Source organism: Pseudonaja textilis, chromosome 11, assembly GCF_049901715.1.
Source record: "Pseudonaja textilis isolate UNSWEBS1 chromosome 11, rPseTex1.2, whole genome shotgun sequence".
NCBI classification, from domain to species: Eukaryota; Metazoa; Chordata; class Lepidosauria; order Squamata; family Elapidae; genus Pseudonaja; species Pseudonaja textilis.
Window position 1 is genome coordinate 2,465,744 of NC_142000.1, and position 21,583 is coordinate 2,487,326.

Consider the following 21,583-nt stretch of genomic DNA (forward strand, 5'->3'; position numbering starts at 1 on the left):
AGTCTCTGTGATGCAGTATGGTAGATTTAGACCTATCTGATCTTTTGTTTGACCTACAATTCAGATTTTTGAATTAGACGTTGAAGATGTGCAAACAGTCGATTCAGAACATAAAGGAACAAGCTGTCTTGAAAGCTCCTTCTTATTCTGGTCTCTGTTGGGATCTCTGGAACTTAATCACTTAGCTCTTGAGATGCGAGCAAGAGTTCTTGCTCTTTTTGTGCTGCTATAGTTTTTACTGTAGCTGATGAATATTTTCATCAGTGCTTTGCAGCAGACATTATTCTAGAGTTGAGGGACTGTAGCTGCTGCAGAGCGGCCCTACTTCTGAAGAATGGCCAAATTTCTTATACTATACCTGCTTTTGTGACTATAGGTAATGAAGGCCGTAAAACCTGGCATGAAAGAATATGAGTTGGAGAGGTAAGTGCATTTCTGACATTTATGGCAAAACGATGGAAAAGCATTTCTAGCTTAACAGGAAATACGGCAGATAAGGGCAAACGACATTGATTTAATGACAATTATAGGACTATTTTGAGGTTGTGCTTGGCCTATTACTCTGTAATACAGAAAAGGCATTCCATCAATTCCTTTCATTTTATTAGATGACAATTGCTTTTAGGTATGTCTTAAAAGCCATATAATTCTCTTTGCTGAGTTTTATGTAATTTACAGAAAGAGTCCCTAATAGCTGTTATTAGTGTTTGACGATGTTCAATAAACCATCTTTTATAGGTGAGAATATCATAGTTATTCCTGTTACATTACACAAATATTTATAGCGACCATAAAAGAGTCTGGAGGTTTGTTTCAATCTCTTAAAACTGGAGCAAATGTTGCTGGTTCTGCTGATGTATCTCTATTCCAATCTACAGTATTAGTTTTCCTAATGAAATTGAAGATTGTCTACCTTGTCTAGAATCACTCAGCTTTACCTAATAGGACAAGTAGGTGTGCAGTCACACTGATGCAACTTTGATACTCAGCACATGTTTGCATTCTTCCCTTTGCCCTGTGCCATATGGCAACAGTCTAGTGCAGGGGTCTCCAACCTTGGCAACTTTAAGACTTGTGGACTTCAACTCCCAGAGTTCCTCAGCCAGCTTTGCTGGCTGAGGAACTCTGGAAGTTGAAGTCCACAAGTCTTAAAGTTGCCAAGGTTGCACACCCCTGGTGTAGAGTATTTTAAGCAGCTAAACCCAACTTAGGTTATGAACACCATGTGTTTTCATGCATTGTGCTAATCCATAGCCAACTTTATTTTAAACCACAAGCAGGCCATGTTATCGCCTTAGCATAATTCATTGACCCATCCATTAATTTGTCCATGAACATCTGTAATGTATCTGCATCTGAATAAAGCACTTGTTTTAGGAAGTGGAAAATATGCATATATGTGTGTGTGTATATGAGACAGAGCGGGGAGGGAGGGAGGAAGGAAGGAGAAAAGAAGGGAAGGGAAAGAGAAAGAGGGAGGGAGGAAGGGAAGGCAGGAGAAAAGAGGGAAGAGAAAGAGGAAGGAAGGAAAGAAAGGGAAAAGGGAGGGAGGGAGGATGGAAGCAGAAAAGGGAGGGGAAAGAGAAGAAGAAAGGAAGGAAGGAAGAAGTCATCCTAAAAGCTCTTACGAGACAAAACCACTGCATGATTTTGAACAGGTTCTTCCCAGCTTGAGCTCGCGAAAGAAAAAGTGTGCCGGTGTGCCAAATATGAATGTGATTACACAGATGATGAAACACCTACCAGATGCATCTCCTTGCCAGAGGCCTTGCTTTTGGAAGGATATTTACACCAAAGCATCAATGTGCACGAACACCCCCCCTTTAATTTTGGAGGAGTGATATTCCTGCTTGATGTGTTTCTTGTGAAGGAAACAATTTCTTTGATACTGCAAAGCTAAACCTGTAGCTCTTCCCCTAAGACGTTTTTCTCTTACAGCACCCCTCCCTGAGATGCATTTGGTTCCCCCTGCGCCCTGGCATTATTTAAATGAGCCCCGGAAACCTGGCCTTGTCCCCTGTCCCCCCCCCCCCCAGATCTTGGGTTAGAATGAGTCCTGTCTATTGCATCACTTTGAACTGAATTTGGTCTATCAGACATCTGAGTTTTTTAACTGTATTTTAGGAATGATTTTACTATTCATTAGAGTTGTTACAGAAGTTGGCAGACTGTTAAATTTAATAAGATTTTTTTTAAAAAAATGGATTTTCCATTTTACCCCCTGGTACTTTGGAAGTAATCTCTTTGGTTTGGAGCCTCTGAACATTTTATGGTCAACTTAGACATCATGAAAATTGAGATACCAATCTCTGTTGGAGCTGGCACAGACAGAAAAAGCTTTCCTTAAGGGCGTGAAAGCCAGGATCAGACTCTAATGTCCGATTCAAGGTAGCCCTGTGGTCTCTGGGCTGGGTTTCCACACCTGCCCCTTTCAGCTCTCTTCTGATCCACCTGCAACAGAAACTTTCACATCATGGTTGAGATGGGCGTCCGGTTTGGGGAAATCAAAAGGTGTGTTTTATAAGGTTTAATTTAAGCATTTGAAATGGAGAAAAGCATCCCATTTTCTGATTCCTAAGTGAATTAGGCATAAGATGTAAAAAAAAGTTTCACTTGATGAAGGACACCGTCCAACTATGTAATTCATATATGATTTTGCATCTCTTTGGGCTGTTGCAACGAAGTCTTTGGATGCTACAGTTGACCTGAATGAAGCAGCAAACTGGTCAAGATGGTGGAAGCACCACTCCTTCATGGTATAAATCAGGGTGTCACACCAGATGCATCACACATAAGCCACGCCCACCCCAGCTGCACGAAGGGAAAAACTGTCACGATATGTCACATGACAGCAACGTGACGCCACCAGTTTGACACACGTGATATAAATCAAAGGGATCTTTTTTAGGTTAGAGTCAGATTGTCAACGTTCCAGAAAAATCAAACTCCCAACACCAAAACTCTGAGGCAGGCATTTTCTCAAAGTTCCATTTTACTAGAGTAGTCATACTGGCACATCTGGGAAAGCCCAAATCTGAGAGTTCCAGGTTTTCCCCACAGTAATCCAAAACACAAACCCATCCCCTGCACTCATCAGTCCATCACATGGTCCAATCACCATCCATCCCAACTAGAGACATCTCCTAACCACTCCTCCTCCACGTGCAGGAAAGACATGACCTTGACTGCCAAGGAAAAATGCTATTATGTCCAACTACATACACTCTACCAAATCCCCCCTCTCAATGTCCCAGGCACAGGAATGTGGCAGCATGGAAGCTTCTGGTGCTATTATGGCTTTCAGAGCTGACACAGATACTTGAAGGCTAGCCGTTTCTTATGCTAGTTTCTCTCTCTCTCTCCCTCTCTCTCTCTCTCTCTCTCTCTCTCTCTCTCTCTCTCTCTCTCTCTCTCTCTCTCTCCCTGTGATTGGTGTCAACACCTTTCAGCTGCATGGATGAGTCCATGCAATTTCTTGATAAGGTTTTTCAGAAGTGGTTTGCCATTTCTTCCTCTTTAGGGCTGAGACAGTGACTGGCCCAAGGTTGTCCAACCAGCTTTGTGTCTCAGATGCAACTAGAACTCACAGTCTCCTGGTTTCCAGCCTGGTGTCTTTACAGACTGCACCAATCGGGCTCTGTGTTAGCCTATCAACCTCTAATTATGAATCCTCCTGCCTTGGAATAGGGGTGCTTGCAAATCAGGATCGTACTGGTTCTAATAATCAGAGAGAATTGGTTGACTATTCAAGTCCTGTTTCTTTCTATTTTCACGAAGCAATCCTTTTGACAGGTTGCCACTGATGAATGCATTCTGCTCCTAAATTCATTTGAAAAATATGCTCAAATTTGGGGAATTTGCTCATTCCCACCCCCCCTCCAATTGCCACTACTTATGTCATCTTTTCTGATAAGCTCTGAACCATTTTCATGGATCTTAGTAAAAATGTTCTGAAGCTGATACCAGAATGACCGTGGTGTTGCTTCCTTTTGAGAACAGGCAACCTGCCAGTTCTCACATAGGAGCGGGAATCTCGATTACTTTGGCTGTCTCACAAGCGTTCATCTCCCAAATATATTTGTTTCATGTTGGGGGCCCTCGAGGGCCATTTAGTGTTGGTGGAAAAAAAAAAAAAGATGAGAATAAATTTGACCATTATGAAAATGGGGGACAGATGAAGTCAAACCAAGTCTTGTGGGGGCCAAATAGTTGTTTCTCTAAGGCAGGCAGGAAGGAAGCAAAACAGAAAAAAAATTGAACAGGCTTCCTGTGCAGAGGGCCTGGTTTTGAACCATAGATGAGCATCGTTCATAATGGCTCCTTCCTTCCTTCAATAAATGCTACTTACCGTATTTGAAGTTCCTGGATTTCTTGCCATCTTGTAATGGTTCCTTATTTGCCTGCGGGGTAATTAAGGGATGGGGAGGATTGAAGAGAGCGGATGGCCAAATGTTGGCAAGCGTTTGCCAAGCCCTTCAGACCAGAGGTCTCCAACCTTGGTCACTTTGAGACTTGTGGACTTCGACTCCCAGCAAAACTGGCTGAGGAACTCCGGGAGTTGAAGTTCACAAGTCTGAAAAGCTGCCAAGGTTGGAGAGCCCTGCTTCGGACAGATTTGGCAGAAAATCTGCTCTGTTTTTCTTGCCCTCGTTTGTTTCCTTTGTCTGCCATCTGGATGCTTCCAAACCCAGCCGATGGAATTCACCGCAACTCTTTGTGACACTGTGGCACAGCTAAACCCTCCAAGATCCCTTTTGAGATGATTGCTCTTTCTATTATAGACTCTGAAACCTCGTTGGGGAAGAAGCCAACAATATGCTGTGTTGTTAAATTGCCATAAATAACACCCGATCAATAGAAGAAGCGAATGTCACAAAGCTGAACTGGGTGTGCAAATAGTCCTCATTTATTAAATGTTGTTGTTGGTGTTTTTTTTAATGTTGGTGTTAGGGAAAGGTTTGCTTGGCTGTTAAAGAGTGATGAATTGGCTGCCTTTGCACAATGCATACGCATTTTTAAAAAGTAGAACTGCATTTAGCCATTTTCTGTTTATGCACAGTGAATCGTTCAGGGTTGGTTTGCACATGCTAACCTTCAAAAATCTCATTATTAGCCAGGAGAAATTTAATAAGTATGTAATAATGGTCAAATAAGCCTACTTATGTGTGTTGCTTTAACAGTTGTTTTTCAACCTTGGCAAGAAGGAATGGAGGGAGGGAGAGGAAGGAGGGGAGGAAGGAACAGGAAAGGAGGGAAGAAGGAAGAAAAGGAGGAAAGAAAAGGAAGGAAGGAAGGAAGGAAGAGGGGAGGAAGGGAAGAAGGGAATCAAAGGGAGGAGGAAAGACTTCTGATGCTCCCTGCCAGATTCCCGCAAAGAAACTCAATGGGGAAACCAGCAGGAAGTTGGAAATTGCTCTTGCTCCCACAGTTTTTTGTGCCTGCCTGTGGTCCTTCTGTTTCTCTGTTCAGTAAGGAAATATCTCTGAAATGATGACCCCATGGGCACGGATTATCTAGTATTTATTGAAAGCCAAAGAATATACCTAGATTTCAGCTCAAACCCTGTGTCAGTGTTCCAACTAACCAACTCCAAACCAATAAACCGCGAGACAAGCATTTCTTCAAAGTTCCAATTTATTAGAGTTGTCATATTGGCACATCTGGGAAAACTTGAATCTGAGAGTTCCGGGTTTTCCCTTCCCAAATGAAAATACAAGATCCATCCCCTGCACCCATCAGTCCACCACATGGCCTAATCAAATCATCATCCCAACTGGAGACATTCTTCCGAACACGCCTCTCCAGGTGCAGGGTAACATGTCCTTGACTCTCTAAGAAAGAGTGTTGTTGTGTCTAATCTTCTACCCCACTATGAAATCCCCCCTCCCAAACTCCCAGGCACTAAATATGGCAGCCTTGAAACTTCCAAGTAAAAACTGGCTTCCAAGGCTGACACCCTGCAGATGTAGGGCAGTGGCACTATATGTGTCCCAAAGCAGATGCCTTAAGTAGCTCATAGTTTGGCTTAATGTGACGGCCTGGTTCCTATAACATGCTAAGATAGCACACTAAACCACAAACCAGCCAAGTCCTTTTTTTAAAGTAACTGGTTGTGCAGCCTTATTTTTTTTTAACCGCCACTGTGACTTTTAAATCACCTACCCAGACAGGAATTGGAAAATCGGCTAGATTAGGAGAGGGGGTACAAAGTAGTCACTTTGCATCTGAATTGAGAGAAAATTGGAGCTGGAGGACTTGGATAGTAAGACACTGCACAGAAAAGAAGCAGCCACTGAACTACCCCCCCCACCCCCCATTCACTAGAAAGAAAGAGTGCAGAGAAGAGCAACCAGGATGATTAGGGGACTGGAGGCTAAAACATACGACGAACGGTTGCAGGAACTGGGCTTGGCTAGTTTAGTGAGGAGAGGGATCAGGGGAGACGGGATAGCAGTCTTCCAATATTTGAGGGGCTGCCCCAGAGAGGAGGAAGGGGTCAAGCTATTCTCCAAGGCACCTGAAGGCCAGACAAGGGATAATGATCAAGGAGAGATTCAACCTAGAAATAAGGAGGAATTTCCTGACAGTGAGAACAATCAACCCATGGAACAGAAGTTGCGGGAGCTTCATCCCTGGAGGCTTTCAAGAAGAGACTGGACTTCCCTCTGTCAGAAATGGTGTAGGGTCTCCTGCTTGGGCAGGTTGGCCAAGCAGGGAGACCTACAAGGGCTCTTCCAATGCTGTTAATCTCCTAAAAGTACTGTGGATATTACTCTTCAGTTCAAGGCAGAAGGGGAGTATATCATCCCAGCTCTTGCTGTAGACGAGATGGATTCACCTGAGAATAAACATTGCAGCATCTGAGGCTGCTCTGCAGCTGTTTAAGGATTGGCACCCGGCACCCTCTGGCTATCTCAGGATTGCAGCTCCCAGAATTCTTAGCCAGTTCCTTGGGAATTCCGAGAGTTGCAGTCCAAACGTAAATGGATGGCCTCGGGGAGGGAACTATCGGTTTAGCGATTTGCATTCTTCTGCCTCTCCTATATTTGAATTGTCCCTGGAGGGACTACCCAACAGTAACTAGGAATCAGAATGATTGATGAAGACGAGCAGCTTAGCCATTTCAGCTTTTATGTTGTGCTTTGAATCACACCTTGGAAATTAATAAGAGGCAGCTTGGCAAATGAGGTGTCAAACGAGCATCACGCTTTCCAGGTAGCTCAGGGGTCTCCAAACTTTGGCAACTTTTAAGACTTGTGGACTTCACCTCCCAGCTGGCTGGAGAATTCTGGGAGCTGAAGTCCACAAGTCTTAAAAGTTGCCAAAGTTTGGAGACTTCTGAGGTAGTAGCTCTCCAAAGATGCAGCCCTGAAATCCTTGCACTGGGTGCAGCATCCAGCTTGGCTTCTCTCCCACTTTCCAGGGCTGAGACTCCCCTCCCTCTTTCCAGGTAAGGCAAGATCCTTGCCGTCTTCAGCCTGTTTTCTTCCCCGTTGTCGCACCGTTTCCCCCTTTTGTTTTAGGTTCGAGGACAAAAGGGCGTCTCAACCTTCTGAAAATCAATAGCCAAAGTAAGAGACCGGAAGCCAAAAGTGGCAAGGGCTCCTCGGTGAGTTGTTTAGAAGAGCAGCCATGTCAGAGCACCATCTTCCTTGCCTGTTGTTCTTCTTTCGCCCTGGATATTGATTGTGTACCTTCCCTTCTGCTGCCGCCCACACGGCATCTTGACAGTTAAGAGAGGTCAGCTCATTCCGCTCTATATTGCCGTCCTGATTCCCAAATGGGCCTCGGGCGATCAGGCCATCAAATATCGGCTGGCATTACATTGCCATATCTCTGGAGCTCTCTTGTGCATTGTGACTCACACCTTTCATTTATTCCGGTTCCCCCCGCCCCAAGGGCGCAAAGAAAAAAAATGAAGATTGCAGCCATTCAAAGAGAGTGCATTGTTTTCCTGCCTCTCGTTGTGTTACAGATGCGGTGATTTCTCATCTTTTCAGAGACGCTGCTCTTTTTTTTTTTTTTTTTGGCTTATTCAGATATTTAAGTTTATGGTTTCATTCAGTTTGAGAGTAAACATTTTCATCTTTAAGACAGCGAATGCGTTTGAAATGTTACCAATCCAAGTCAAAATTAGAAATGATCTGTTCATGTGCAGGAGTGGAGTGTGGGCGGGAGTGCGGAATATGTTCCTCCTTTATCAGGAGTATCACGGGATGAGGCTACTCTGGAAATGCTAGGAAATCGTAGAGGGTCTGCCCCATCTTGTAGACTTAGAGGGGGAGGAGGAGAGGAACTGAGCTAGCAAGCTGTGGTTCAGCCAGCTTCAAAACAAGGGCTAAGGAACCCAAAGAAGCCAAGCTGGTAATCAGCGTTTCACTGTTCAATAAAATTGGGATGTCACAGATGTTGATTCCAACTTTTGACTGATGATGGTTTTGTAGCCCAATGGTTGTTGCCACTTCTGAGGGATTCTGAAGGTTTAGGAGGTTCTTATTCCAGAGAATCTTGTTTGGGTATCAGTAAGTCCTACATCTGGTTTTCCACCCATTGGCCCCATTTCTGCTTTTATGGATTTGTAAGATTTATTCAGAGACAGGAGTTAGAATTGCAGAGTCTACGTGTATGAAAAAGGTTTGATCCTCTAAACTCCAGACTAAAATCTGGATCCTCTGCAAAGGAGGATCTACAGCAGGGGTCCTCAATCTTGGCAACTTTAAGACTTGTGGACTTCAACTCCCAGATGTAACTTTCAATGGTATGCTGGCTGAGGAATTCTGGGAGTTGAAGTCCACAAGTCTTAAAGTTGCCAAGTTTGGAGACCTCTGATCTACAGGATCAATTTTCTTGACTTCCAACACCGTCTCTAATACCCCTTCATTTTTAAAAAAATTGTCCATCCAGTTCTCAAAAGTATTGACATAATCCCTTTCTTTGGATTTCTCCTTTGCTATTTTTGTGAATCTGCACATCTGCTATCACCTCTCTTGTGTGTTACACAATGTTATGGACAATCATTTCAAGGACGAGTGACAGTTTAAATCAAAGTCACTATGTCATTTAAGGAGACAGAGCTACACTGAGATCCCCCCAAATCAGTTTGGCACCTTGATGTACAATCTGAAGGTGAAACTGTTGACTAAGGGTGCATGAGGATAATATTTTCATAAAATATGGTCCGAGCAGGGACAATATTAAATGCAAATAGTAGCAAATAATTCCAACTTCATCCATCCACCCATCCATCTATCAATCCAACCAACCAATGAGGGACTCGGGCAGAAAACAGAATTAAAACACAGTGAAAACAATAGCAAATAATTAAACCCCCAGCTAAGGTGAGCTTAAACGGAAATGATTTTCCATCTTTCTTGCTATATTCATGGAACCTGCCCTTCAAAAACCCCTTCCCCAAAAGCTAGGCAAACTCTGGGATTCAAAAACTACACAGAATTCAGTAAGGTGCTATTAATGTTAGTAATTCAAAATCTTGAGGATTTAAAGGCCAACCCTTCCTTAAGACTCCAGTAAGGCTTGGAAATGCTGTTTCCCAGATTTTTTCCCACCTGGACTGAGTTGCTAGTTATGAGATACAGATCTTTGGCCAGATTACCCTTCCACTCCCTTCCATGCCTTTCCCAGGCGCCCCAAAATCTCTTACTGGCATGGCTGTTGGCCTGTCCCTTAATGGGCCAAGGCGGCAAATTCAGGTATAAACATCCTCATGAATTCCGTCTACTCAAAACCTCTGTGGAAAATACTCTCATCACAGATCATGTTAATGTGCTGTAACAATGAGCCAGATGATGGGTTTTTATAAGAATTGGATTTGATCACAGTTACTGAGAACTGGTTTAGTTCGTCATGGAGTGCCTGGCGCGTGTGCCTGGTTTCCAATACTATAGTTCTCTTACTGTCATTTCCTTGGTTTTAATGGAATGTCGAACATTTACTCTTGGAAATGTCACTCTTGAATGGCGAAGCCTTCGGGTCCAAGCAGAATGAAGCGGATATTGCAAGCTTTAAAATGCCACTCACAGTTCTTAGCAGAATGTATCTGCACTACTCTACTAAAGTGTTTTTCCTCCTCCCCATTTCTGTGGGTGGTGTAAATTCTCTGGTTCTCAGGGTTTGCCTAAGAGGCAGTGAAGTGGAATTTCATTTCTAGGATGTCACTAGGGAACATCACTTAAAAATGGGTGCAAGATGAGTTTTTGTCCTGCCAGTTTTATGAGATCTTGTGAGATCCAAATCTTGCTAATGTCCACAATGGAGGAATGGTGGTGGTGAAGAGGATGAGACTTGCAGAGATGGCTAAATTAACTTCTTCGCTTAGAGAGAAAATATCTACATTTATGGCTGGCTGGAAACCACTTAATAGGCGTTTTTTGCATAAAATGGGGAAAATGCACCTAAGATTTGTGGTTTTGATGATTTAAAAAAACGGAATTGTAGAAAAGAATGAGCTCTTTTTGTAACCAGAGAGGAAGCGATAACTTTGTAATTATACTTGCACTTGCTGCAAAGGAAATTGGAAGCTGCTTCATTCTGTTTCTCTTTTTTTCTTTTCCCCCCTCCTTTTTCTTTTAATTAGTTTGTCTTAGTTCTTTTCTTCTTTGTAAGTTTTAATAAAAATTATATGGAAAAAGAAAGCAAATCTTCCAAAATAAGACTTAAATAACTTTTCAAAAATAGAGAAAGAAAACATCATGATGTCAACCGTCCCACTCAGCCATCTAGCAAAGAAAGACCTCTAGCCATTTGTTTTTGCCAAGAGTAGACCTTACTGGAGCTTAAGTGGTTACAGAAGTAGTGAAGCTGGTTCTGGCATTTTCACGCTCAAACGATGCAATTAATTTCCCCTTTTCCCTAGCTTTCCAGTTGGTTGACCTTGGCGGATTGGAGCCTCTCACGTCTCAGGCTGGCATAGCGTGGCTTTCATTCCCCCCCACACTTCCTTCCTATATTCCAATCCAATTTTCCCTCCCCCCACCCATTGCTAATGTCAGGCTGCTAGCCTGCAAAGCTTGGACAGCAGAGTAGCAACCATGACACACTCTTATGCTAGCAAAGAGGGTCACATGTAGTGTCATGCCCGCATCAGAGCCTGAATCTTGGAGGAGGACAAGCCGGAGCTGGAGCACACACAGATCGAGGGGCCAGTTTTGTTGGCTTTGGAGAAATGTGAGGAGGAGGAGCAAGACTAAGCAGCCCAGGGCCCCTCGGGATTGGGGTGGCTTGTTATCAGGGAGGAACGGGGACAGGATGACCGAGAGAGAGCAAGCAGTGGAAATGAAGAGTGGCAGAGCTCTGGCGATGAGCAAAGACCTCCCCCTCTTGATCCCCGAGCACAGAGAGTGGAGAGAAGGCGGGAACAGTGCAGGACAACCTGACGACTCAGGAGGAGAATGTCCCACCCCTCTTCACAAGGCACACTTGGGGACTGAGATTTAAGGGGATGCTGTGGGGAGGGGTGCTTGTCAGGGACAAACACTGAATTTGTAGAGTTTTGTGTGACGTTGCAGACATTGGGAGTTTGCAGGACTGCTTGCTTCTTCCTTGCTTTGTGGGCTCATTGCTTCTTCCTTGCTCTGTGGACTCATTGTTTGTTCCTTGCTTCGTGGATTCATTTCCCTGTTACTTTGCTTGGCTGGACTGGGTGGAGCCAGAGGCTACCGTGTATGTGCTTTGCTCTGGGACTTGCCAAGAACATGGGAGCATTTGGGGGAAATTTGGAGCATTAAAGGGGAGTTTGGACTCTCAGCTGGCTGTGTGGCCTCGCACCTGGTCCCAGGTCATCACACTCCCCACATTACTAATGTCAGGCTGTTAGCCTGTGAAGCTTGGATAGCAGAGTAGCAGCCATGACACACTCTTATGCTAGCCAAGAGGGACACAGATGGTTGGACTCCATATTGTCCCAACAGCTCTGAACCACTAAGGTCAACCATGGAGATGTATGGCTGAGGGAGATCTTCTGCTCTCTGCCCAACCTTCACTTGACCACAGAGGGAAAAGCCTGTGGGAGGTTTACTTGAGGATGCTGACCATTTTTGTCGAGTCTGCATTAGGGAAAAGCAAGAAAGTTTGCAGACAGCCGAGTGTGCTGAAGAGTCACCTTTCTGTTCTTCAACCATCCCAGAATTTGGAATCAGGGAAGGCAAAGCTGCGACAGCAGGTGCAGAGATCACCCCTGCATCACATCAGGCTTTCCTGTTCAGTTTTAAGGATAGTTTTAATTAGATGATAATGAAATGGGAACGCTGGCATGATGCAAATAAAAGCAGCCTCCTCCAGCATAATCATTGTGGTGACAAATACCACCTCTGGATCCAGAAGGGGTCTACGACAACTCACCACAGTCAACATGCCATGGTCAACTCCACCACAGTCAATTCACCGTGGCCAACTTGCCACAGGACAATTCACTGTGGGACAATTCTTCAATGCAATGCAATGCAAGTCAAGTCAAGTCAGTTTAACAGACGACTAGACTAGACTAGACTAGACTAGACTAGACTAGACTAGACTAGAGAAAGAATAGAATAGAATTTGAAGATGGAGTAGAGTAGAGTAGAATGGAACGGAACGGAACATAGGAGATAATAGAGTAGAATAGAATTAGAATTAGAATTAGAATTAGAATTAGAAATAGAATAGAATAGAATAGAATAGAATAGAATAGAATAGAATAGAATTCTTTATTGGCCAAGTGGGATTAGACACACTAGGAATTTGTCTTTGGTACAGAAGCTCTCAGTGTACATAAAAGCTATAAGTAATAAATCATGATCATAGTCATCATAAAAATACATTCATCATAAATCATAAGGTACAACACGCAATCATTTAAAAAAATAACAAAATATTTTAATTGTTGACATTCACTTTTCATTTTATCCCTCCTTCGGCATCCTTTCTTTAACGGTTCCATTCCAGTGTTTCTTCTGTATTATTGTAACTCTTGTCCTGCAGCGAGTTGGCTGTGGCGAGTTGTCCCATTTTGCCTAGAAGCCATGATTGTAAAAATGAGAAGTGAGTTAGATTACAGCCCAAGACTCGGCTGGAAGATGTGTCCCCTTCCTGGAATAATGGGAAAGGTGGACTTGGTTGGTAGAGGCCCGCTTGGGAAGCACCATCCTTCCCTCTTAAACCCAAGTGGGCAGTCTTGAGCTTCTTCCTCATCCATTTCTGTCTTCCTGGGGTAAGCCGATGTTTTTGTAACAGCTGCTGCATACTTCATGAGAGCCATGTTCGTGTTCCTCTACACACAAGGTGTGTGTGTGTGTTTGTGTCTACAAGATGATGGACACGGCTCTGTGTTTGAAGGCCCAGCTGAAGAGGCAGGAATTCAGTTGTTATAATAATGGCTTCATCTTGCAGGCCTGACCCCTCTACCCCCGAGCTAAAGTTTCCCTTATCTGCACCATCCTGTCTCTTGAATTCTGTGTCAAAGGAAGGCAAACAACAAAATACCTTTTGCAATTCCTGAACCATTTTCCTGCTAATTTCAGTCGGATTTGCATGGACAGCTTGTGAAAAATGTCTAGAGGAGTGCTTGGTTGTATAATGTAGCTTGAAGAACTTTGCCTGGTTGCACTGCTTTTGTTGATAGCGTAGTTTAAATGTATGTGTGCATTATGAGCTTAAAATTCTGCATGTACTAATAAGCATAACTAATGAAATTTCCAGTAATTAATTATTTCTTAGGGGCAAAACTCTCCCCTTCGGTGTCTCCTAATGAAACATGAGAAACATGAAAATTAATCTGTCTTATTAAAAATGTTTAAATTAAAAAGCCATTTGTTTTCACTCTATTTATTATGATATTTTCTGAATAGTAAAACAACCCCACAGCTTATGGGAACATCTGTTCCAAGCTCCTGGAATAAGGTTTGTTTTACGGTTTTCCCCTTCAACTTTCTGAACTAGGGCAAACCTTGATTATGCTACAACCTTAAGTTTTATTTTTCTCCCTGTTCAGAATTACTTCAAGACTCCCCTGTAGTCATGTGCCACCTCCCCCTCCAATCTCCCCCTCCCACCCCCTTAACCCAATGACATGGAGATTGGTCCCTCTGGGAGCAATTATTCTTTTCAGGATTATTCTAATACGTTTTTAGCTCCAGGTAGTATAAAGGTCAGGAGCAGGTTTCCACCCTGGTCTCTTTAAAAGAGCATTTCTATAGCTGCTGGCACAATTAATGTTTTTCTGAGTCAGACGCAAATAGCGTGGGGCCTGCTTTGACCAGCCAGAGGTGCTCCAGGTCCATGAGAAAATCCATTTTAGGTAGCAGGAACCCTGCTGTCCATCTTGCCTTCTGGGCTTGAATGGGGAAAGTTGTGTCTGTGTGGAGTGTCAACTCATAAAATATTTCTCTGGTCTTTTTAGAGTTGCCAGCAGAAAGGGAGGGGGCGGGGAGTAGCGTAGCTGCTTGCAAAAGAGAAACTGCATTCCGTAAATGTTTTCAAAGATAGTAACTAGGTGACCGAAGTTTCTGCTGTGCAAAATTCTAACTGGAGAGCGTGATGGATGACTCTTGGCTGGAAGTGTCCCGTTGGAAAACATGAATTACCGTTGGAAAACATGAATTACGATACACCCAGGGGGTGGGGTGGGGGGAAACCAGGGTCAAGGGTGACAATGACTGATGTGTCTCTGAATCAGCTACACCCAGGCAGCACCGGCATGTCTACTCCTAATAAATCTTCTTTAAACTTTGAAAATCCAGCTAGAGACTCATGATTTAAATGGGTGTAACTACCGGAGCCCTGACACGGAGCTTGCTGGACAACGCTTCTGCTGACCTGTGGCTTGTAGCAGGAGTCTCCAACCTTGGCAACTTTAAAACTTGTGGACTTCAACCAGTGGTGGGATTCAAAATTTTTATTACTGGTTCTGTGGCCGTGGCTTGGTGGGCGTGGCAGGGGAAGGATATACTGCAAAATCCCCCTTCCCTCCCCACCCCACTAACCAGCTTTCCAGCTCCGTTCTCCTGTGCAGGGCAACCAAAGGAGACCCAACCGATCAGCTGGGACTCAACGAGAGGCAGAGAAGAGATGGGGTTGGCGGGGCCAGTCAGAGGTGGGATTGGCCGGTTCTCTGAACTACTCAAAATATCTGCTACCGGTTCTCCAGAACTGCTCAGAACCGGCTGAATACCACCTCTGACTTCAACTCCCAGAAGCCAGCTGAGGAATTCTGGGAGTTGAAGTCCACAAGTCTTAAAGTTACCAAGGTTGGAGACCCCTGGCTTGGAGAGTTATGGCAGCCGCATTAGTGCGATCGAAGGTCATAAGGGCGCCCCTTGGAAGACGTCTTTTTGTGTGCAGCAACCAGGGAGCTCCATTCCAACTCCTTCATTCCTTCTGGTAATTCGGCAAGATGGTAAATATCAAAGCACTGTTGACTGTGTTTCCTTCTACAAATTTCCAGTGTTTTAGCCTCATGTACCTTTGATTACAAATCTTCTATCGAACCTTTTTCCTTCACAATTTGAATAACAGAATAACCGAGTTGGAAGGCACCTTGGAGGTCTTCTAGTCCAACCCCCTGCCCAAGCAGGAGACCCTATACCAATTCAGACAAGTGGTTGTCCAGTCTCTTAAAACCTCCAGTGTTGGAGCATTCACAACTTCTGGAGGCAAGATGTCCCACTGGTTAATTGTCCTCGCTGTTAAGAAGTTTCTCCTTCATTCCAGGTTGCTTCTCTCTTTGATTCGTTTCCAACCGTTGCTTCTTGTCCTGCCCTCAGGTGCTTTGGAGAATAGGTTGACCCGCTCTTCTTTGTGGCGACCCCTGAGATACTGGAACGTTGCTTCATGTCTCCCCTGGTCCTTCTCTTCATCAGACTAGACATACCCAGTTCCTGCAACTGTTCTTCACGTGTTTTAGTATTTATATGACCTACAAGTCTTTACAAAAGAGTAAAACATAAACACAATGGAAATTTTGAAATAAAATAAGCAAGCACAGCTGTTCATAAAATTGCAAGTACCACTTTTGGATTTGCAAAATAGTGCATGCTGCTTGCAAGAAAAACTGAAGGGAAAGGATTGGAGGGAAGCAGGCAACTGTGGAGCCCTGGGGTGAAGGTGAATTAAATGCAAAATGATATTTATTAATGCTACCAAACACACATATCAGCGGCTGGTGATGAAAGGGTGAGAGGGGAGTTGTTTTGTGCCCAGCGTGGCTTCAGATTGAAACATCACAGGGGGGTTCATTTCCTTCAGTGGCTGCATTTTCCTTGAGATGACAGTAATTGGTAATGTGTTTCCTTTTTTCCCCTCAAAGTAAATAAAGATTGGTTAAACCCTTTGAGGGTTCTTTGGCAACCCCAGGGTGAAAATGCATCCAGCCATTCCTCCCCCTTCTGTATTTGGAGGCTCCTGTGTTGTTTTTCCAACTCTTTCTTCTTCTTCTTCTTCTCCCTGTCAGCAGAGAATGGAGAAAGTGATTGCTTTGCCCTGACCTTTTTGCCTGCGGGAACATCAAGAAATCTCTTTTGCATTTGACAGGCTCTTGGGAGAAACTATTCTGTCACGGTTGGCTTTGTCTAATTCAATGAATGCTATGGAATGAACTCTTTTCCATGGTTGGTGCTTCTAATTTTTTTTCTTTTTTTTTGAAAAATATTTCAGGTCTTCTCCACCAGAAGTGCTGGACCTGGAATTGGGATAGCTTCTTCCCTAGGAAGCTTCATTTAGGGCAGGCGGGTCAAACTCGATCTCATTGAGGTTGTTGGCTGGGGGAAAGGAGCGTGGCTGGGGTGGTCGTGGCTGACTGATCATGGTCCGGGGTGTGTGGCCAGCTTGACATCGTTTGTGTGGGTGGTGCCTGTGGGGGCCGGGCGGGGTTGAGGAGGGAACCAGGGGTCTCCAGTGGGTGGGGTGGTGGGTGGTAGTGTCAAGCCCAAAATTGACATGTGTAGCCATTTTGGTTAGGTTTAGTATATAGTATATATTCTTTTTCTTACTTTCCTTTGGGCGGTCATGGGGGAAGGGTTTCGGGCTTGCCACATTCCTAAGGGGGGAGGAGTGGAGATAAAGAGAGTTGTTTTGGCTAGATGATTCTTCTTCCCGTGGGAAAATGAGCTGTCTGTGCTTAGGGCCCCTTGAGATGCAGATTTATGACATCAAACAATGTTGAATTACTTCTGTTGGAGAATGTGATTTTTGGTGTTTTTTTTTCTAACTTCTAATATTGTGGAGTAATTCCAGGGTGTGTCAGATCCGGAATTACCATGGACTTTGCCAGTTTGATGCTTTCCTAAATAAAAGAAATTGTCTTGGAAGATGGACTTTGCTCTATTCTTTTTAAATGGATTTCATCCCTTGGAAACCTGACAGGTAGGCTCATCCCACAGGATGGTGTGGGCTGGGCTGAAGCAACGCACACCGGCCCCTTACAGTTTCCAGCCTGGCCATGCGGGCCGAATGCAACCACACCACAGGCTGGATCCGGTCCATGGGCCTTGAGTTTGACACCCCTGATTTAGGGGAAGAGGAGAGGAGTTCAGAAAAACAGAGCAAGGGAAAAAAAAGTCTTTGACTTACAAACAGTTCATTTAGGGACCCTTCAAAGTTACAATAGCACTGAAAAAAGTGACTTATGACCGTTTTTCACACTTACGACCGCTGTAGTATCTCCCTATGTGATTAAAATTTGGATGCTTGGTAGCTGACTCATAGGATGGTTGCAGGGTCCCTTTGGGGTGATGTGATCTCCATTTGTGACCTGCTGACGAGCAAAGTCAGTGAAGAAGCCAGATTCCCTTAACAACTGTGTGTTACTAGTTAGTTTACTTTATTGTCATTGCACCTCGTACAACAAAATTAAATGCCATCTTCAGTGTTACATTATGGCTATGGAAATAAACACAAACACACATCCTTCACATTCTGTACATTGAATTGAAAATACCTGATATTGCACCAATATTGCACTATACGGTAGCATTCAATTAGTGGTCTGGGATAGTTAGTGGTCTGGTTAGTGGTCTGAGTTAGTGATCCGGGATAGAAGCTGTTTTTCAGCCAATGTGTCCTTGTTTTTATTGTCCTGTACTGTCTGCCAGGTGGTCATAGTTCAAAAAAAGGGGGTTCCCAGGATGAGATAGATCTTTGAGGATGTTTTGAACTTTCCTAAGGCAGCGGGAGCTCTAAAGCTCTTCCAAAGAGGGGAGAGGACAACCCATGATCCTCTGGGCAATGACCTTAACCCTCTGGAGTATTTTCCTATCTGCCCCTGTGCAATTGGCAAACCCTACACAGGTGCTGTAAGTTCAGATTCTCTCTGTGGTGCAGTGATTGAAGGTCACCACCAACTGAACAACTGCAGTGATTCTCTTAACAACTGTGGCACAATAGGTCGTAAAATGGGACAACATTCACGTAACAAATTGTTTCACTTAGCAACAAAAATTTGGGGCTCGATTGTGGTTGTAAGTCAAGGACTACTGTACTTTTCCTTTCCACTTAGAGAGAGATGTCATGTGAACTAAATATGTGCATATCTTCCACCAATGTCATCTTACAGGTTTTAATTGCAGTCTTCAGTACGTTGTTCATATCATATACACTGTTCAGTCTCCAGAGCATTCTCGAAAGCACGCCCTGAACTAGAAATCAATGCTAACTTTGTGTTCATCATTTCCTTGCGGTCTTAAATTAAATTTTTATTGTCCCAATCTGTGTATTACCAATCAAGCAATCAGGGCATCTTCCAGGCAGCTTAGCAAGCGGACTCAACTCTCTTCAATTATTCCTAATCATATTTTACAACGATTGACATTTAAATCAAATTCCTCAGCGATGAAATCCCCCTGCAATTAAATTAGCAGAGTACTTCTCCCCGGCCTCCTGCCGCTCCCCGTCTCTTCAGAGCTTTTAGGGTCCTCCATTGCTGAGCTGCATGTAGACTTAATTCTTGCAACTCGGATTATGAAGAGACCTGATCCTCAAGTCCCCTTCTGAGTTATTTTTTTAAACTCTGCATGGAGGTGAAAGGGAAGAGCAAAAGGCCCATTCTGTGGCTGACCCTTTGTCAGTGGACAGTGTAATTCTAGTCTGGCACCTCTGAAGGGTGTCCATTTTGAGACAGGCCACCCAGGATTTGGTGATCAGCGTGAGAAATAAATAATGTGAATAAATCCATAAGGAAAATTGATGTTTGTTCCCATCGAGCTGATTTCCTCACTTGCAGAGCTCAATTTGCTCTTGAGAACTTTGGTGAATGTTCACTTAGGGATCAGTATCTTCTTCACTTCACTCAGGCTTTTCTCAAATTGGTTATTGTCTTCACAATCGAACATTGTTGACTAGCAGCTGAGGGTGAAAAAGGAATCAACTTAACATCCCTGAAAATTCTTATACCAGAGCAGATGCAAATAATTGCGGGGATATCGAGCCACCGATGACAAACCTCTGCCTTGCCAGGTGTTCCATCATCTATCACTTTCTACCCTCCTGGCAGCCTTTTCACAACGTGGCTTGTCAGAGGCTTAAAACTGAGCTGCCTCAAAAGGACTTTGGCTTTGCTATTCCCCTGTGATTGGTTTATAAGCCCAGTATTCCCCTTTTCAGTAAGTCAGCCCACTTACTTTGCAGTAAGTCAGCCACCCATATCTCCAGAAATGCCTTCCCAATCCTTAGCAGAATCTTCTTGATCTCCAGGGGATCAAAGGCTGGTTTAGGAGCAGAGCAGAGCAGAGAAATAGAAGGAACATATTTTCCCTCATCATATTCACTCAGGCTGGACAATGTGCTTGCTTGGGAAATCTGGTCTGCTCCTGCAAAACAGGTAGATTTTCCTAGGGTGTTTATTTATTTAATGTGGTTTAGATGTTTTTTCCCCCCTGAGGTTCAAGGCAGCGTAGATTAGGATGAGAGAGGATGTACCTGTCCCAGTCATCAGCTTTCATAGACAATGGTGAAGTCAACCCTAGGTCTTCCTGTCCAGTTTCAGGACAAGCGCTGAAATGAGATCTTCATAAGCTGCTTTTGCACTGCACAGGGTTTAGAAGTATTGACTGGCAGAGTCAGGAACATTTCCAGCCAAGATTAGAATTAGAATTCTTTATTGGCCACATGTGGTTGGACACAAAAGGAATTTCTCTCCGGTGCATAAGCTCTCAGTGTAAATGCAAAAATAGTAAAAGATCATTGTCATAGTCATTGTAAAAATACATTCATCATAAAAAAATTAGATACAACACTTAGTGATAGTCATGGATACTAAATAAGAGAGAGAAAATTTGACCGTAGTAAGTCCAAGTCAGTAGCGGGATAGTGTGCTCAGCAGGGGTGGGATTCTACCAGTTCGCACCTATTCTCTAGAACCGGTTGTTAACATTCTAAGCAGTTCGGAGAACCGGCTGTTAGAAGAAATCACTGGCCTAATCCTGTAAGGAAGGCAGGAAGGAAACATTCTGGGGTTGTTTACAGAAACTGCCTCTCCGTTACCCCTTATTACATTCTTGGCAGGACTGGACTTCTAGTCTCAGGAACTTCTCTGGAGTTTTTTTCCCCTCCTTTGCTGGTACTTTGCTTGTTTGGAGTGACCATTCAAAGATACAATGGCACTGAAAAAGGTGACTTATGACCATTTTTCACGCTTATGACTGTTGCAGCATCCCCACAGTCATGAGAGGCCAGGCGAGGAGATGGGTGCTTTGATGTGAGTGATGTCGAGTTGGCCACGCCCACCCAGTCACATGACCACCAAGCCACGTCCATCACCTAAGCCACGCCCACAGACACTGGTTGTTGAAAAAATTGAATCCCACCCCTGGTGTTCAGGTCCCAGTCTGAGGTTCAAAGTGTTAATGGGAAGGTTAGGATTAGGTTCAGGTTGGCCCAGAGGAAGAGCTTCTAGAGCCAAAACTTTCCAGGGTTGAGTCCACTAAATCGAGACTGTATCAGATGTCAACACAGAGGCGCCTGTTGGTGGTACCCCAGCATAGGGACACAGCGGGGGTGGTGGGTGGTGGAGAGAATTAAGGCAAGCACTGAGCAAAGAGGGATGCTGAGCGTCTCAGTTCTGCCCTGTGGATTATGCAACATCCCTAGGGACCGGCTGGTCTCTTGGGATTGGGGCCCTCTTCTGAAGGCGATCACATGACCCTGGGACACTACGACCATCATAAATATGAGTCAGTTGCCAAGCGTCTGAATTTTGATCTCATGGCCAATGGGGATGCTGCAACGGTTGTAACTGAAAAATGGTCATAAGTCACATTTTTCAGTGCCTTTGTAACTTTGAACTAAACAAACTGCTGCATGTCAAGGACTGCAGTATATAGCAATAGCCTTTAGACTTCACAGTGCTTCACAGCCCCCTTCAAAGTAGTTTACAGAGTCAGCCTGTTGCCTCCAACAATCCGGGTCCTCATTTTACCCACCTCAGAAGGATGGCTGAGTCCACCTTGAGCCAGTGAGAATCGAACTCATGGCAGTGGGCAGAGTTAGCCTGCAACGCTGCACTCTAACCACTGTGCATCATGGATGGATGGAGGGAAGGAGGGAGGGAGGGAAGGGCACTAGCAATAGAGTTATATACTGCTTCACAGTGCTTTTACAG

At 44.2% G+C, this 21,583-nt stretch overlaps 1 protein-coding gene and 1 long non-coding RNA gene across 2 annotated transcripts in view; both read left to right on the forward strand.

Annotated features, from left to right (window-relative positions):
- Nucleotides 1-21,583, forward strand: part of PEPD (peptidase D) — a 168,463-nt gene that overhangs the window by 61,802 nt on the left and 85,078 nt on the right. Inside the window, exon 9 of the mRNA XM_026714484.2 lies at nt 377-423. Within this exon, the coding sequence (XP_026570269.2) occupies nt 377-423 (47 nt within the window). The remainder of the gene's footprint in view (nt 1-376; nt 424-21,583) is intronic.
- On the forward strand, nt 7,528-16,748 carry LOC148124813 (uncharacterized). Its single transcript, XR_015744925.1, has 3 exons — nt 7,528-7,609; nt 13,842-13,893; nt 15,703-16,748. It is a non-coding gene; the product is annotated as an uncharacterized LOC148124813 (long non-coding RNA).